Source organism: Ictidomys tridecemlineatus, chromosome 8, assembly GCF_052094955.1.
Source record: "Ictidomys tridecemlineatus isolate mIctTri1 chromosome 8, mIctTri1.hap1, whole genome shotgun sequence".
Classification (NCBI taxonomy): Eukaryota; Metazoa; Chordata; class Mammalia; order Rodentia; family Sciuridae; genus Ictidomys; species Ictidomys tridecemlineatus.
The window spans coordinates 151059233-151075612 of NC_135484.1; the positions used below are offsets into that span (position 1 = coordinate 151059233).

A 16380-nucleotide genomic window follows, 5' to 3' on the forward strand; every position below is an offset into this window, starting at 1 on the left:
GCCCCGATTATTTTTGGCTCCCGGGGCTTGTGCGGTGCGGAAAAATAAAAAGAAAAGAGAGAGAGGGGGCTCGGAAGCGTCGGGCGGGGAGGAGAGAAAGAGAGACTTGGAAACTCCGACTGCAAATAATAAAGAAATTGAAAGCAATACGTTAATATTCCATAACACTAAAAAGAGCAGGAGCGAGAGATGAGAAAGGGGATCCAGCCCGCCCTGGAGCAGTATCTGGTGACCGCCGGGGGTGGGGAGGGGGCGGCTGTCGTCGCCGCCGCCGCTGCAGCCTCCATGGACAAAAGGGCACTGCTAGCCAGCCCCGGCTTCGCCGCCGCCGCTGCCGCCGCCCCGGGCGCATACATCCAGATCCTCACCACGAACACTTCCACCACCTCCTGTTCCTCCTCCCTCCAAAGTGGCACGGTCGCCGCCGGCCCCCTACTCCCCAGTGCCCCCGGCGCGGAGCAGACCGCCGGCAGCCTTCTCTACACCACGCCGCACGGACCCTCCAGCAGAGCCGGGTTGCTGCAGCAGCCACCAGCGCTAGGACGCGGCGGCGGCGGCGGCCCTCCGGTAATACCCTCCCTCCCCACCGTCCCCAGCCCAGGCGGGAGGTGGGCTCGCCCCGCGTGGGGTGGTGGGCGCGCTGCGGGCCGCCTGGGCGAGCGCGAGGCCGAGCGCCGTGGGCCTCGGAGGCTGCCCCTCCAGCGCGGGCTTATTGTTAGACTCGTGTGCTTCCCCCGGCCCTGGGAGGACGAGGGGTCTCGGCCCGGCGCGCGGGGCAGCGGGGACCGGCTTGGCGCGAACCACACCAAACACTCCAAAACTTTTCGCGGCCCCCCCTGCTTTTCCTGCACTTTCCCCTACCCCCACCCTCCCCTCCCCTCCAACTCGAAGCTTCCTCTTTCTCGGGCGTAGGAAGGGGTCACGCCCCGGATGGAGAAGGGGTGGGGGAGGGAGTAGTGAACTGGGGAGTCGGGGACCCCAGGGGGTGGGAACTGGGGCACGGTTGGGGTGCTTGACCCCAGCCGGCCTCCGAGGCCCGAGCCCGGCCGGGGGTCCCTGCGGCGTGCGCCGAGCGCAGGGGGCTCCCCCGCTGCGCTCGCTTGACACATTTGGGATCTGGAACTCTGCGCAACAAAGGGGCTGGGGAGGCGGCGGGGAGCCGGGGCCGGGGGAGGTCGGGCTGGCAGCCGGGTGCGGGCCGGGGCGTGGGCTGTCTGGGCTGGGGGCAGTGGGCTGGGGCTGGGGCTCCGGCCTGGGCGCATCCTGGCGGCGGCGGCGGCGCCCGCGTGGCCGGAGCGCCCGGGCCTTCCACGCCGGGCCCGGGCCTGCCCTTGACCCGCCTCTCCCCTTGCCCCTTCCTTCCCCGCCCTGTCCCCCTCCCCGCTCCCCGGCGACGGAGGGCGGGGGCAGCTGGGTTCCCGTCCCGCCGCCTGGGTCTGTCCCTCTCTCCGGGACCCGCCGGTGACGTTTCGCACACGTGCGCGGAGGACGCGCCTGTGACTGGGGAGGAGGCGGCGGCTGGAGGGGGAGAGGGGGCACCCACTTCCTCCTGCTCGCCGGCTCCCTGGCCTGGGACGGTCCCGGCGCCCTCGCACCCGCCCCCGGCACCGCCACCTCCCTCCTCTCCCCACCCCCGGCGCCCGCCCGCGCCCGGCGCCGCCGGTCTTCGGCCCTCGGGCCCCCTCTCCAGCCGGCCCCCCACCTCCCCCCGGAGCCAGGCGGGTTTCGGAAATGCCCTTACAGCAGCAGGTTAGTGACCGGACGGCCCGGGCCGCCGCCGCCGCGGGGCGCCGGGTCCCGGTGGGGGCTGAAGCCGCGAGGGTAGGCGGGTGAGCGGGGTTTTGGAGTGGGAACGGGGGGTTGGGTGCTTGAGGGAAATGAGTAAGCAAGAAAAATCTAACTAAGTAAATGCCCCGGCCTCCGGTCCTAGGAGCCCCGGGGCGGGAGTGGCCGCCCCGGGGGGTGGGCACGGTGTTTACGTGGATTTTTTGTGGGGGGCCGATGGATGGGCGATTGAAAACCGGAGGGGCTTCTCGCCAATGGCCGAGTTGAGCTCTGTTTTCTGCCTTCCTTCCCTTGTGCTGGAGGGGGAGGGGGCGGGTCAGAGGGTAGGGTGTCTGTAGGGTTCCCAGGCCACCCGCCACCCCCTCCCTTTGTCCCTGTAATTTATAAAGCGCCTTTGAGAGATGATTTAGGTCAGTATGCGGCTTCTCTTTTTGTTGGTACTAGAAAGAAGTATGGCCCGGAGGTCTAACCCTTTTTCCTTTTCTCTCCTTCATTCCCTTCCTCCATGCCTCCTGGTCTGCACCCTCGTGGTGAGCCTTGGCCCCATGAGGCTAGAACCGAACCAGGCTCGTTCGATAAATGGTGGCTTGATCATACACGTAGTGGACCTCACCTTGTCTTAGCTCCAAATGGGTTCATTTTTTGCAGAATCCAGGTTTTGCGGGGGGTCTGTAAGAAAGTCTGCACATGGGCAGCACTTTGGGAAATGGGGTGGGTGTGGGAATAATTGCAATTTTTATTTTTTCCTTGTTCCTAATTTCTCCCCGGGTTCCATCTGAAGTGCTTTCCAGTACCAGAGATACTTGCCGGGGATGTGTGATACAGTCTCAGTCAAAAAAGCTCCTCGTTTCTTTTAGTGACTAGGGTCTGCCAGCAGGGGGGAAGCGGAGTACAGTACCTGCTTACTCTACAGTATTTCTGTGCTGGGTTTTCAGTTCCAAGAATATTCTACAGTTTTATTGGCATTAAATGTCTTGCTATTTGACCTAAACATGCTTGGACATATATTAAGCATATTTCCCCCTACACAGTTCTGTTACTACATCATAAACCTAACCTGAAACAAACAGCTTATTGACATACTTCTTGGATCAGATTGAGATTTATGGGTGGTAGTTTTGATAATGGGAAATTGTGAAACTACCAAATAACCTTTTTTTTTTTTTTTTTTTTAATCTTAGAATGCTAGTTGGACCACGTCTGCAGGACAGACTGACTGAATTTTTATGTAGTTTGCTGTTTTTAAGTATTTAAAGTATAAAAATTTGCCTTCACCACCTTCCAAGTTATTTCAGAACTTTATCCCCATTGTGGAGGGGTTATTATTCCAAGAATATATGTTCGTTAGAATTTGTACTACACAATAATTTTTCATTACATGAATAAATGTATATAATACAACTTATGAGTATTCAGAAGCAGTTTTGTATAAGATTGCAGTGCTGAATAGTTGGTTAGTCTGTGTTTTAATTGCTGGATCTTCTGGGAGGGGTAGGCGGTTGGTGCATACAAAGTCCTAAACACTACACATGAAGTTTGATTTATTTTTTTCTTATCATAATTTTATCAGACTTCTATTTCAGTGTTGAAATTTGTTGATATTCTTTCCCTAAGCAGGAGCTACCGGATGGGATAGCTAAATGATTGTGAATAGCCAGGCCCACCAAAATACTTTCTGTCCAAGAAGATCTTGAGAATTCTTCATATGGCCAGAGCTGCAGATCCATCTGGTTTTGATTCCAACTTCTGTCTCAAGAACATCTAAGAACTTAACCAGGAACAAATTCCTCACCTTTTTTAATGGGAGAGAAATAGATGGGGGAGGCTTACTGGCACAGCCTCCTGTCATTTACAAGGTGTCTGGTTTAGGCAAATAGCTTAATCTCTCAAAACTAGTTTCCTTTTCTGTAAAATAAGGACAATAACAATACTAACTTCAGGGTTGTTTTAAAGAACTAAATGTGATAATGCATTTAAAATAGCACAGTGTCTGGCAAAGAGTAGATTTCTATAACATTATTCAGACATGTAATTTTTTCCCCAACAGTGAAATGGTATAAGACCACATGCCTACTGCTCCTTTGTTTACATGTGAACAGAATCGTTGAAAGTTTTCTAAAGTGGCATGTAATTGATTTATACGTACATAATTTTAGGTTTTTAAGGAAATAAACCATGGTCATCCTAGCAGTGGATAAAACAGGGATACTTCAGTAAGGCAGGCCTGTGGTGGATGTGGTGGTACTGAGCTTCCCGAGTGAGTGCCTTGGGCTGTGACAAATTTAGGTCAACTCATCCTCTACTTTTAATACCTGGGTTCCTGCTTCCCATGATTCCATGGGCCTGCCAACTTAGGATGCAGTTTATGCTTAGTGGCCTTTGTGAGAACTGAACTTTCAACCTTTACTACTTTCACTACATAAATCCAGTCTTGGATTTGGAGCTGTTGGAAATTGACGAACTCCAAAGAAACCTCAAGTCAGAAGTGCTCTTTACTGGAGCCAGACGGGCTTCATCATGTTCTGCCTCTTCATTTTTCTAGAAAGAAGCTGATAATATTTCATTCTTCCAGAATATTTGGGATCTATTAATGCAAGAGGCAGTGGCCTGTCACATCAGATTTAATTTAATCCAACCGTAGCAACCTGCTGATTATACTTTGGGAAAGAACTCTCGATGCTTGAAATGTTCATCTGAGAAGGGAGGAACCGTAGGTGCTATTTCAGCAGGGTCTCTTTTCCTGCATGAGTATAAAAGAAGAAAAATGCCGGGCTCCTGTGGTTCTGTACTCAATAATCTTGCTGCTGAGATACGTGGTTGATGCCAAGTTAAAGCTGACAGAGAATTTTTAGTCACTACATACCCCAAAATGGAAGTTTTAATATAACCCACGGCCCAGACTCAGGGCAGTACCAATGACTTCACTATAACCGGTCCCAGGCGCCTCTGGTCATCCTAGGAACAAAGTGCCCTCCACCGGGGCACCCAGCAGGGCAACTCAGCCTGAGAGCAGGAAAGGGGTTTTTTGTTTTTCTATAAATTGCCACCTTGTGTAATACTTGGAAAGGTAGATTCCGAGATTAATGTGGGGCTGTGTAAAGCTAACTTGAAAACAGAAAATAATACTCTAAGCTGAGATGTGAATAAATAACAACACCTGGAGACTGGGGGTGGGGGGAGGCCTGTGGTTTCTCAAATCTGAGGCAGTAGTTTTCCTTTAACTCCTCTCCACTGCCATCCTCAAGATGCACCACCCACACCCTAACCCCCTTTGCAGGGACTTGGAACCATTTGGCAAATGGCTTCAGATACACAGGTTTATTTTCTGGCTGGTTTTCTAACTTAACCTGATTTATAGATATCCTGTGTGTATGACCACTCACATCCGCTCTCCCAAGCTAACCAACTCCCAGTCCCTTTTAACCATCTTCTTTCTCATAATAATTAGGATAGGTGGAAATCAGTCGCCTGCACTCGGCAGATCAAGCCCCTCAGAGAAACTACTCCAAAGAGTGCAAGGTAGAGGGGTGGACTTCAGTTCTTATCAGATTCTGTTTCATTTTGTTTCTTAAAGAGGGGGACTTCTGAATTCTTGGAGGTTCTAAGTACGTGGTTAGTGCGTATTTTCATGCTTGTTAGCAGTTAAAAATAGTGTTTCAGGGGCTGTATTTACCATTGCTGAAGAGCTTTCTTTTCTGCTAATCATTTTTCATGGGACCAAGAAGGGAAGATAACTGGGAAAGTAGTAAATGTAGGAAACCACTAATGTATCTCCTTCCTCCTCCCTCGGTCCTGTCTGCCTTCTAAGAGTGACTGAGGAAATGTATCTCTCACGAAGGAAAGTTATGCAATGGAAGGTACAAAAAGCACCCACTGAGGTGGGGGCCCGGAAACTGGCGACTAGGGGCGGGGCCAACAGGGGTGACCTAGGGGGTTTTACTTCAGTGGGAGGGAAGTCCGTTGTATTTTCTGGTTAAGACTTGCTTGACACACTCCCCTACGGTGTATAAGGATGTGTTCTCAGTCTCCTCCCACCCGAAACTTAATGGAGGTTGGAAGGTCTCTGGCCGCCACAGCTGTCTACACTGTAACTTTGGCAAAGTGATGGGACCCATGGGTGCCCTGCTGGGGTCCCAGCACTGCCTGCACTGGGCTTTGTAAACTAAGGCAGGGGGTTTTAATTCAGCTGGAGCTTTAGAGCAGTGAGAACTGACAGCTGGTGCAATTTGGGAGGGGATACAAAGAACAATTGGCTGTCCGTGGCAGTAGCCCACCTGTCTGGGGCCGTTTGTAGTGTCCAGAAAAGGATCCTACAACTGGACAGTCCCTAAGAACAGCACTTGAGGTTAGCATCAGCAACACTTAATACTCGCCATGGTGTGAAGTCAACACTGAGAGCTCTACAACTCCAGTCCTCATCACCCGGTCCCCTCCTCTTGCAGGTGAGGAAGTTAAATGCAGTCAAATGGCTTGCTCAAGGTCACTAGCCAGCTTGTGGCCAAGCCAGAACTGAAACGGAACACTTGCATTCTTAGAAGAAGCCTCATGTGCCAGGAGAGGGTGAACCATGTCGTAGGGGTCCTATATGGGAAAATTACCATGTCTAGGACACATTTCAGATTTCTGTCGGGATTGGTTACGTTTCTTTAATGAGCACATAAAAAAAAAGTGTCCTTTGAACAATTGAGTATAGATTGACAACTTATTCCCAAGGATACAGAATAAGCAAGGTGACTTTAGATGTTACATGAAAGTGAAGTTGAAATCTGAAAGGAATGAGTTGGCGTCTAAAGTAATAGTAGTGTTTTTGAATTTTTGGTACTTGCACATTTGATTATTTTCTATGGACTTGGCACGTCTGCAGCCCCCAAAGTAAGGAATATTCTTGACAGAGAATAGGACCTAAAAGGATCTGTGAAGCTCTTGGAGAGGGACGCAGCACAGCTCCGGCCTGGGAGGTTTTGACAGAGCGTGGACCACCTGAGTGACTGCCCTCCGCCCAGGGGGCCACTGACTCTCTTCCTATGTGGTTGGCTTCGGGGAGATTCCTGCTTTAACAAAGTGGCTGATGAGTTAACTCTTGCAGAGAACATCATTATCCCCTAAAATCCAGACCTAATTTCCTTAAAATGCCGTATTTTGCTTGTGGAACTAACTGGGAAAGCTTACAACAGAGTTGCTTCAAGCCCTGAAGCCTGAAAGTGAAAGGGTTCACTGCCCAGTTAGGGACAGGGATCTGTGCCTTCTAATTCACAGGCCCAAAGGCGCCCTGCACAGATAGGGCCTGGCAGCCGTAAGGTCACGTAGCTATTGATGCGAGTGTGGTTGCCAGGGAGGCTGATTGCCTCTGGAAGACTTGGAATCTGGAGGCTGTCTGAGGGAGCGGAGTTGAAGGCCTTTGGCCTTCCCCACCAGCTCTGGCCTGGCCACCTGGAGAGCAGCGTGGCTCCTTAGCGTGCTCTCGACCGACTGCTGTGAGAGGCTTCTTCCTGTCCTGCTCTTCATGACCTGCATGTGTGGAGGATCTGCACTCGGGGCCGCCGCCTCCGCCTGACGCCATTTCCGATGCGTTCAAGGAACATAAAAGAGGAGGTGTCCCCTCTGCGCCCTTCTGCATCCAGCAGTCCCTTGGAGAGGAGGCTGGCGTATGAAAGGCAGAGGTCAGGTGATGGCCCTGCAGTGAGTGGGCTCTCATTCTGCCTTCACTGACCAGTTGAGACTTTGGGCAAAGGCGTCCACGGTGTCTTCATTCTCTCACCTGTCTCTCCTGTGGGGCCCAGGGGAAGAGTAAGTGGGGCCTCACCGAGGAGGGGCTCAGACCAGTGTCCAGCCTGGGAGTTCCTTGGATAGAAGGTGAATGTGCACTGGGGCCATCGGTCACTTGTCCTGGGATTTATTTGCTAAATGAAGCTTCCGTGTGTTTTTCAGCCCTAAATGGCAGCTCTAAAAACGGGGAGACGGGAGGGGGGCCCTGTAACCACGGATCTGCCTGATGGTCCTTGGGATTTAGGGTCTTTGTATTTCTTTACAAGCTGTCCATTGACTTGGGAGAAAAACGGAATAAGCTGCTTCTTGTGACAGTGCTATCAGTGGAGATGGTGTCGTGAATGGAGCCTTTTTCCCTGTGACGCGATGTGCTAATAAATGGCACTCTTGACAGAATTTCACCTCTGTGCTGTAGGTGCCAGGGCGCAAAGCCCCTGGACCCTGGCGCTCATGGAGCCCCACTGTGTCTGTCTCCCCAGGGGCATGGACCTACCTCTGGGCCTCCTTCCCTCCCTCTGCCTGGCTTGAAACGGTGAGACTTGCAGCCTTCTGTGAATGCTTCCGGAGCTACGGCATTAGTTACCGGGTTTCCTCCGGTGGAGGAAGAGCAGCCTCACCTCCTGGGCTTGGGTGCTGGTTCTGGTTCGTGGCTGACGTTGTCCTCCAGCGCATCTGCTCAGGGGTCTCTCTTCCCATCCCGCATCACACCCTTGCTGTTCTCCTTCCCCCTGTACCTTTAAGGCCACTGTACAGAACCTGAGTCCCATGCACAGAGCCCTGGCTTCCCTGGCTAGTAACTGGTGCCTGGCATCCTAATCTTGGGTGCTTGTGACTCACTCCTCCAACCCAAGCCCTCCCAGGAGCCACCTGGCCTTTCCCTCTGTGTTGTCACCTTGCAGCTGCTTGAGGAGAGGGGCTCCTGCTAGGCACCAAGAGTCCTTGCTTGGGTCCTGTTGGGGACACATGGAGGCTGTCCGGCCACTGGAGTTGATGCTGTATTTGGGGAGCTGAGAGCTTAAACACAAGTTGATGTGTGAGCAAGACTGAACAGGAGTCCAGAGAGAACAAGACCCATCTAGTCCTCGGTGTACGGTGTATGGTGTCCACAGGAAGCAGCAGAGCAGCAGTCACCAGGCTCCAGCTGGGCCATGCCAATGGGAGGCCACTGCTCCCTTGGCTGTCAATCTTGGAGCGCATCAGGGTGCACATTGGGATCTCCTGGGGTGCTTTGAAAAAATGCTGATAACTGGCACTTCACCCCGACTCTTTAGAATCTCTGAGGGGTACATACAGGGATTTTAACGTCCCACATGGTTTTAACGTGCTTTCTCCATTCGAACCTCTGAGCTAGGCAGAGGGGAGGCAGAAAGTCGGCTAATGTAAGGAGGGAAGAGTTGGACTGCAGTCACCATGTGAGAGTAGCAAGACCTTTAGGACATGTGGGTGAAACTGGTCTAGAGTAGGAATGGCCTTCATTCAAGGGCCAGGCAGGAAGTAAGTGGGGTGGGGGGAGTCTGTGCTTGCACAAAGAAGAAATGGAGCTATCAGTGGGGTCTGCAGGACCTGACCCAGGCCATGGCTGCCAGAGGGGAAGGCAGGCCCTGTGTGTTGCCAGATTCTCAACCTTCTCAAAATGCCAGAAATCTACCAGTTCTAAAATGTTGGCTCAATTAAAAAGGAAAATGTGCAGGCCAAACAAAATAGGTCTCTAGGCCAGATTTGGCTCAAGGGCCGCCACTCGGCAGTCTCTGGTCTGGGATAATAATAGCTGATGTTTACCGAGTGTCCACGTGCGTGGAGGGCCCTGGACCGAGCGCATGTTATCCAGATAACAACCTATGAAGTGGGTATTATCGCCATCCTTGTTTGACACCGGAGGAAACAGACAGCTAGGGGTTAAGGGGCTGGCCCAGCGCCCTCCTAATAAGTGGGACAACCAAATTAAACCCGGGAAGTCTGGCTGCAAGGTCTCATCTTCTGGTTTCTGGCCTTGTGTTAAGTATGCAGTAAGAGCCCAAGATACTTGTCAGAAAGAATAATCCAGTGTTTTCCAAGTTCCCCTGATGCAGGGTGAGGATCAGCCATCTGAGGCTGAAAAGAAAGGTTTCAGGTTTGGGAGTTTTTTTTGGGGGGGGTTGGAATATTTGCATATGCATAATGAGATAATCTTCTGGTGGGACATGAGTCAGCCTCAATTGCATTTGTGTTTCCTACACAAATAGCTTAGATACATAGCTTGCAGGTCATTTTTATACTGTACTTTTAATAATTTTGTGCTTGAAACAAGTTTCATGATGTGACAGTTTTACTTATAGGGACATGGACACTCATGGACATTCTAGAGCATTTCGTGGTTTTGAATTAGGTATGCTCAACCAGTAATGGGAGTTGCCTGTGGGCCTTGTTCCAGATGTAGATTTCCAGGCTCCATGCTGAGCTGTCAACCTGGTCTGAAACCCTGGAGAGCGCCGCCGCAGGTGTTGGAGCACAGGTACAGGCTCTTGGATGAGACTGTGCCGGCCAGGGTGGAGCCTCCTACAGAATCCATGCACCTGCAGCTCCTCTCAACGCTTCCTTGGTTGTGGAGAGCAGACCTGTCCCCAGGGACCCAGGGCTCCCTCCCTGCCTTGTGGTACCCACTTGATCTCCAGGACATCTCCAAGCACAGCACCCAAAATGAGTTACTCAGAACCCAAAGGGGTGAATCGAGAAGGGACCCCGAGGGGTACATGCCCTGCCTGGAGAGATTTAGTCCCCTAAGCCATGGGAAGCCTTTCCCTTCTTTTGGATCCGGGCCTACCTGAACCAGGTGACCAGGAGGACAGAGAGCCAGAAATGTGACTGGGAAGAGAACCGGGGCACGTCATTTGGAGTGTGGGTGCTATGGAGCTGGTGAACCTGGAAGCCGATGGCAGTGTGAGGGTGTGTAGAGGCCAGGTGGGTGCGAGGCCTGGGTGAGGGAGAGGAGTGGGAGATCCTGTCTCCCAAGATGCTCATTTGCTGAGGCTGGAAGAATGGACGAGGCCGAGCTGGGCTCGGGATTTGTTAGATGGGGGTGAGGGATTGATTGGGACGCTGTGGCCCCACGGGGTTTCTGAGGGCCTGGGGCTGAGGCCTGGAGGTTCTCGTGGAAGTCCTAGTGGACAGGAGCAGAACTGATCTCCCTGTGTCCAGGGGAACGAATGTGGTGCCACAGAAACCCTTCATCATTGTCTCCTCTTCCTCTGTAATAAGAAAAGGAGACAAATTCAGCAGGTGGATTTTGGGAGATCGATACTGTCAGGGCTCCCAGAGACGAACCACCAGATGTTATTTATTGCATGATTTACCAGGTCTGTGCCTGGCTCCTAGCTGCTTTGACAAAGCCCTAGTTTGCAACCTCTCAAAGCCTGTGCCAGCTGGAGATGCTGTGCATAAAGGAAGGTCACGTAATTATGTCCCAAACCAAGATGGCCCTTTTTACTATAATTTCCTATGCACTGATTTTGCTGATTAAAAAAAAAAAGAATATATAAAAATTTATTTTTTTAAGCTCTATCATATTAAAGTTTAAAGATGAGAGTCTGAATACTCTTCTGGAGGAAACAGTCATGTCAATTCTAAATATCCTTTTAATTGATTTTAAAGATGTAACTGTTGAGGCCTCTCCGAGGCCCTCCTGGAATTGGCTGATTTTGTTGCTATATTGCATAGCGACTCTTGTGACACCCACACTAATAATGGAGTAAAGTTTCCAGCCTTTCACGTTGCTTTCCCTTGTTAGTGTGTCAGACATGCTAGTTCTGGGGGTGGTCTTCAGGGTGCAAGTTTTCAGTCTGGAGACCCAGGGCAGCTTGGTGGCTTACAGAAAGAGCATGGGACTTGCAGATGTGCCTCTGGAATTGTGCTCTGCTACTTACCAGTATGTGACCTTTCACAAATTACATCTGTGAGTGACACCAACCAGAAATAATGACCCTGTCCTCTTCCCAGCTGGAAAGATGAAGTGAGATAGTGTTTACAGGAAATGCACTTTGTGTTCCTTGCTGCCCCCCAACCACCACCATCCACACCCCAGGGTGAGAAGTGGTGAGTGTGGATGGACTCTAAACTCAGGATCTTTACTCTCTTCAACAGCTGGACAACAGTTACTGAACACTCACTTTGTACATTTGTGAAAACTTAGTTCCTGGTACCGGGGAGGTTTCAGGGTGACTCAGTTGTCCTCTGGCCCTCAATGAGTTATCTGGAGACAGGAGATGAAACATATTCTCTAATAATTAAGGTAAGACAGAGGGCAACGCGGACCATAAGGAAACAGCAGTGAACTTTCTTAAGCATTGAACTTGGGAGAGGCCAAAGGAGGCTTCAGGAGGTGTTGATTGACGGCAGGGTTTCAGCCCCATTGATGCCTGGTGTTTCTTTGTGGTGGAGGGCTGACCTGTGCATCTAGGATGTCTGGCTGCATGCCTGACTTCACTTAGATGCCAGGGCACCCCGAGCTAGAACAATCGCAGCCATCTCCAGGCACTGCCAAAAATCCTCTGGGGCAGAACCCCCACTGATTGAGAACCCCCGAACTAGACCTTGAGGAAGGGGCAGAAATAGGAACTACGTAAGCATCTGCTCAATACAGTGCACGTGTAAAGTTTAAATTATTACAAAGAAACAAATGGTTTCTTGTAGCTGGGTTTGATTACTGAATTGCCCCAGAGCCCCAGGGAACCCCAGAGCTGTGATTCGCTGCGCCCACTCTTGGTGGACAGTGCAGAGAACCTGTGCTCTTTGTGGCCAGCTGAAGCTCTGTCCTTTTTATGGTTGGACATAATATTAATGGGAAGCAAGAAACCTCTCTGTAACTTGGAGAAGAAAAGATCAAAGTCTGCAGCTCAGGGAAGGAAGTTTTGCATTTATCATTGACTTGCCGGGTCACCGAGAGAGACCTTCTGCCCCGGAGCTTCCCGGCTTGGTTCTGCATGCTGGCTTCACCACTGGGTAGCTTGATGACCTGGGCACATCACTGGCCCTCTGAGCTGTTTTCTCTCCAGTTCGAGGCGGAAGGTCCTAGTCCCTGCCCTGCAGGTTTATGATGAGGGTTGGGAGCAGTAGTGCCCATTGGTGCCGGCTCAGCCTGGCCCTGCGCTAGGCACTCGGATGCCGGTGAGGACTTTGCAAATAGTATTGGGCACCTGGTGTACACCTCCTCCCTCCTGGGTGCAAGGGACTGTGTTAGGACAGACAGAATTCTCTGCCATTGTGTGGTCTGTCGTCACTGATCGAGATTTTGCCGTCTAATAGATACCCAGTCTGGTCTTTGCTGGGGTCTGGTCTGGTTGTTATTGTTACTGTTGTCACAACAGTGGGTTTAAAATGTGTTCCCTCGCACCAGCAGCATCACTTGGGGGCCTGTTAGCAGTGGAAGCTTCCAGGTGGGACCCCAGGCCTAAGGAGTCAAGCTCTGGGGGTGCGGCCAGCGAGTGGTCTAACAAGCCCCCGGTCATTCTGATGCACCAGGTGTGACAGCCTTCGGGAAAGAAAGGCCCAAGGCTTAGATTGGGCTGAGTGCTGTGTGCACCCCGGCGTAGCACTCCTGCCAGGCTCCAGGCAGGGCTGTGTCCAGACGCCCAAGCTGGCAGCACCTCTGGATCTGCCCTGGGCTGGCCCTTCCTCCTGAACAAGGGAGGGATCCCAGTCGCACAGCACAGGCCTGGGTGTCAGAAACCCTCAGCCTTGGCTTTCCCGATGAATGCGGAAACTGCCTCTTCTACCCCTTTTCTCCAAGGAATTTGGATATGTTTGTTTGACAGTCATTTTGTTTCTTTTAATTCCTTTAAATTGTCTTTATCTAGTGCCATTCAAAAACCTTTGATTCCGGGGCTGGGGTTGTGGCTCAGTGGTAGAGCGCTTGCCTAGCACGTGTGAGGCACTGGGTTCAATTCTCAGCACCACATACAAATAAATAAAATAAAGGTTAAAAAAGAAGAAGAATGCTTAAAAAAAAAAAATCTTTGATTCTGTGATCGAAATTGCCCGTGAGACTGGGAGGCTCATCTGGAGATGAAGCGGTGCCGCTCCTTGCCTGTCCGGGCTTTGGTCTTTAAGGATCCTGTGAGGAGTAGGTGGAGTGGTCGGCCCGGGGAGGGCATCCAGCGGGAACGGGGCTCCGAGGGGTTGGTGCCTTTCCTGCCCCGTGCAGATTGTTGTTAGTACCAGGGAAGGCATCACGTGGGCATCACGTGGGCACCACGGTCCATCAGGAGGAACTTTGGGATTATTCAGAGTTTGAGTGAGTAGGAAGAGCCATCCTATGAGCTAGAACCAAAGCTAGAGAATCCGAAGCCTAGATGGGTTAGAAATTCTGTTGGCAAAGAAATACAAAATCAAATCAACTTAAAAGCATAAAATTATTAAAAAGTCCTGGATATCTTTCATGATGATGTATTAAAAAAGTAAAAATAATAGAAAACTCACACCGGATTGGTAGAAATACTTTTCTTTGCTCTAGCCCCAACCTGGGTTCACTTGTAAGTAACTTGTCCCTTCAGCGCCGTCACTTAATCTGCAAACACTGATGATTCCAGCCCCATTCAGAGAGTGTCCGGTCCGTTGGTAGCTCCTTCTGGAAGAAGACGGCGTCCTCAGGAGGCCTGAGGGGTTTAAGGCTCTGCTGTGGTCCAGGTTTGTGTCGATTCTCTAAAACGCCTCCCTAGGCACGGACGGGCATCTCCTCTTTCTCTGTCCACCTTCAGCCCAAATGGCTCTGGTGCGCGACGGTAAGTTTGCCTGTTGTGGCTGACGGCGCTCTGGAGGGTGGGAGGCAGGTGGCAGTGCTCAGTTCTGCTTCCGGCCTTGCTTCACAGTGTTGGGACGAGCTTCTCTCACCCCGGTTTTCGGTTCTCTTCTCTATTTAGTAAGGGTGGCCTGGGTGTGGCCCAGGACACCCCCCCACCCATCTGGCCTGACTCAGCGGCTGCCATCCTGTCCAAAACCAGCTGTGGGAACCCACATGTAGCCTGCCCTCTGGCTTGGGGAGTACAAGAAACCGGCATCTTAGAGCACCTCTGGCCGCCGAGTTTCATGAATACTTGTCAGAAGGTTCTGGTGAGGTCGTGTCACATTTGACAGTAACGGGTGGCCAAAGCTGAGCTCTTCCAAGTTCTACTCTTTGTTTCCTGTCGAGGAAGAGACCTGGTGTTGGCTGCCCGTCTTGGCGCAGGTAGGTCTCTGGCAACGTGTCTGCACCTTAGCGAGACCTCCCTGGAGTAGCAAAGCCTTCAATTTTGCAGGTTCTGAATTCAGATCTGCTGCTTTGGAAGACTGCTTTGTGGTAGGTGGTTCTGAGGGCTGATAAACTCATTCACTCACCCCGAGAAATAGAACTGTCAGGTGCAACTGCAGAAATTTGTATTATGAGCAGAGTCGGAATAAGTGAGTGGCACGATCCCATTAGGCTCCTCCGGCTGTGATGACGGCTCTCTTTGGAGTGGACCTGCCGAAGGGGGACACTGCTGCTGTTTAAGGATCGCGTGGACATTACTGTTTACTTGGGTGTCCAGTTCTGTGGCTGGCAGGAACTGACTTTGTCTCCTCTCTTTAGAGAAGGTACTTATTAGCATACACTTATTTAATTTTTTAAATCAAAGAACACGAAGTGGAATGAAAATTAAAACACCTTCTTCATTCCCTAGACCTGCTGCCTTCCCGGAGGTAACCCCAATGAAAGCTTGGCCTCTCCGAATCCATTGGCAAATGTGTATTTTATGTAAAAGTACAGATGGTTTTGGAATACAGGAGAAGGGCTGGTGGCTTGCGGGTCTGGCTCGGCAGGTAGGGGGCCCAACTCCACATCAGTGTATTGGTGCTCAGGAGTCTGCGTGGCTGTGCCCAGACGTGCTCAGTCATTTCCCCTCTGACGGTCCTCTGGTCGGGCTGACTGTAACTGTTTTGAACATTTCTACATTAGACAGCCATGAATAGTCACGTGTCACCTGGCGATGAGGACACATCCTGCCCCAGGGGTCATTGGGCAATACAGCCTTAGAGATGGTGGCTTGCAGGTTTGACTCCGTCAGCCTAGGTGCTGTAGCTGGGCGGCCTCTCGATGCCTCAAGACCCCATAAACAGGAGGTGCATGAAACTGCAGCCGCCACAACGTGGCATACAGCTCTATGGTCTGCGTTTTTTTTAATAAGTCGAAGGAGTATGTTCTGAAATAATGATAAAAGCATCATATGGTTAATATGTCAATTGCATTATCTTGTTCATTTCCTGGTACTGGGGACTGAACCTGGGGTACTTAGACACATTTTATTTTTTATTTCAAGACAGAGGCTCACTAAGTTGCTTAGGCCTCACTAAGTTGCTGAGGCTGGCTTTGAACTTGTGATCCTCCGGCCTCAGCCTCCTGAGCTGTTGGGATTACACGTTGTCATTTTATTATCAAGTATTACATTCTGTCTGAAGTTGTGCATGATGTATAAACTTTTAAACTGGCTATGCAGTAGGTTTGTTTCCACGGGCATCTGACAGACACGAGTAATGGTGTCTTAGGGTGATCACATTGTCACGAGGTGATAGTGTCTTTTCACCTCCTTATTATGAGACCAAGGCTGTATATGTGGTTGTCACTGGTTGAAACTTCATTAGATGGCATATGACTGTATATATTTTTGGTGCTTGTGTGTATTTCTGGAGGCTGTATTTTTTTTTTTTTTTCATTGCTGGGGATGGAACCCAGGGCCTTGGTATGTGCTAAGCAGGCACTCTACCACTGAGCCACACCCCAGCCCTGCGTGTTGCACTTTTGTGTCTTCAACACATACATTAAAGTGCAGGTAGATTGGTAATAGG

General features: G+C 51.2%; 1 protein-coding gene across 6 annotated transcripts in view; it reads left to right on the top strand.

Moving 5' to 3' along the window:
* Positions 1-189: 189 nt before the first annotated feature.
* Positions 190-16380, top strand: part of E2f3 (E2F transcription factor 3) — a 70924-nt gene continuing 54733 nt past the window's right edge. For 4 of the 6 annotated variants that reach the window (XM_040282103.2, XM_005329151.5, XM_078020597.1 and 1 more), the window contains exon 1: positions 190-567. In XM_040282103.2, the coding sequence (XP_040138037.1) occupies positions 190-567 (378 nt within the window). Of the gene's footprint in view, positions 568-1404; positions 1750-16380 lie in introns of those variants that run through there. The other 2 variants (XM_078020599.1, XM_078020598.1) reach the window with 2 other exon arrangements.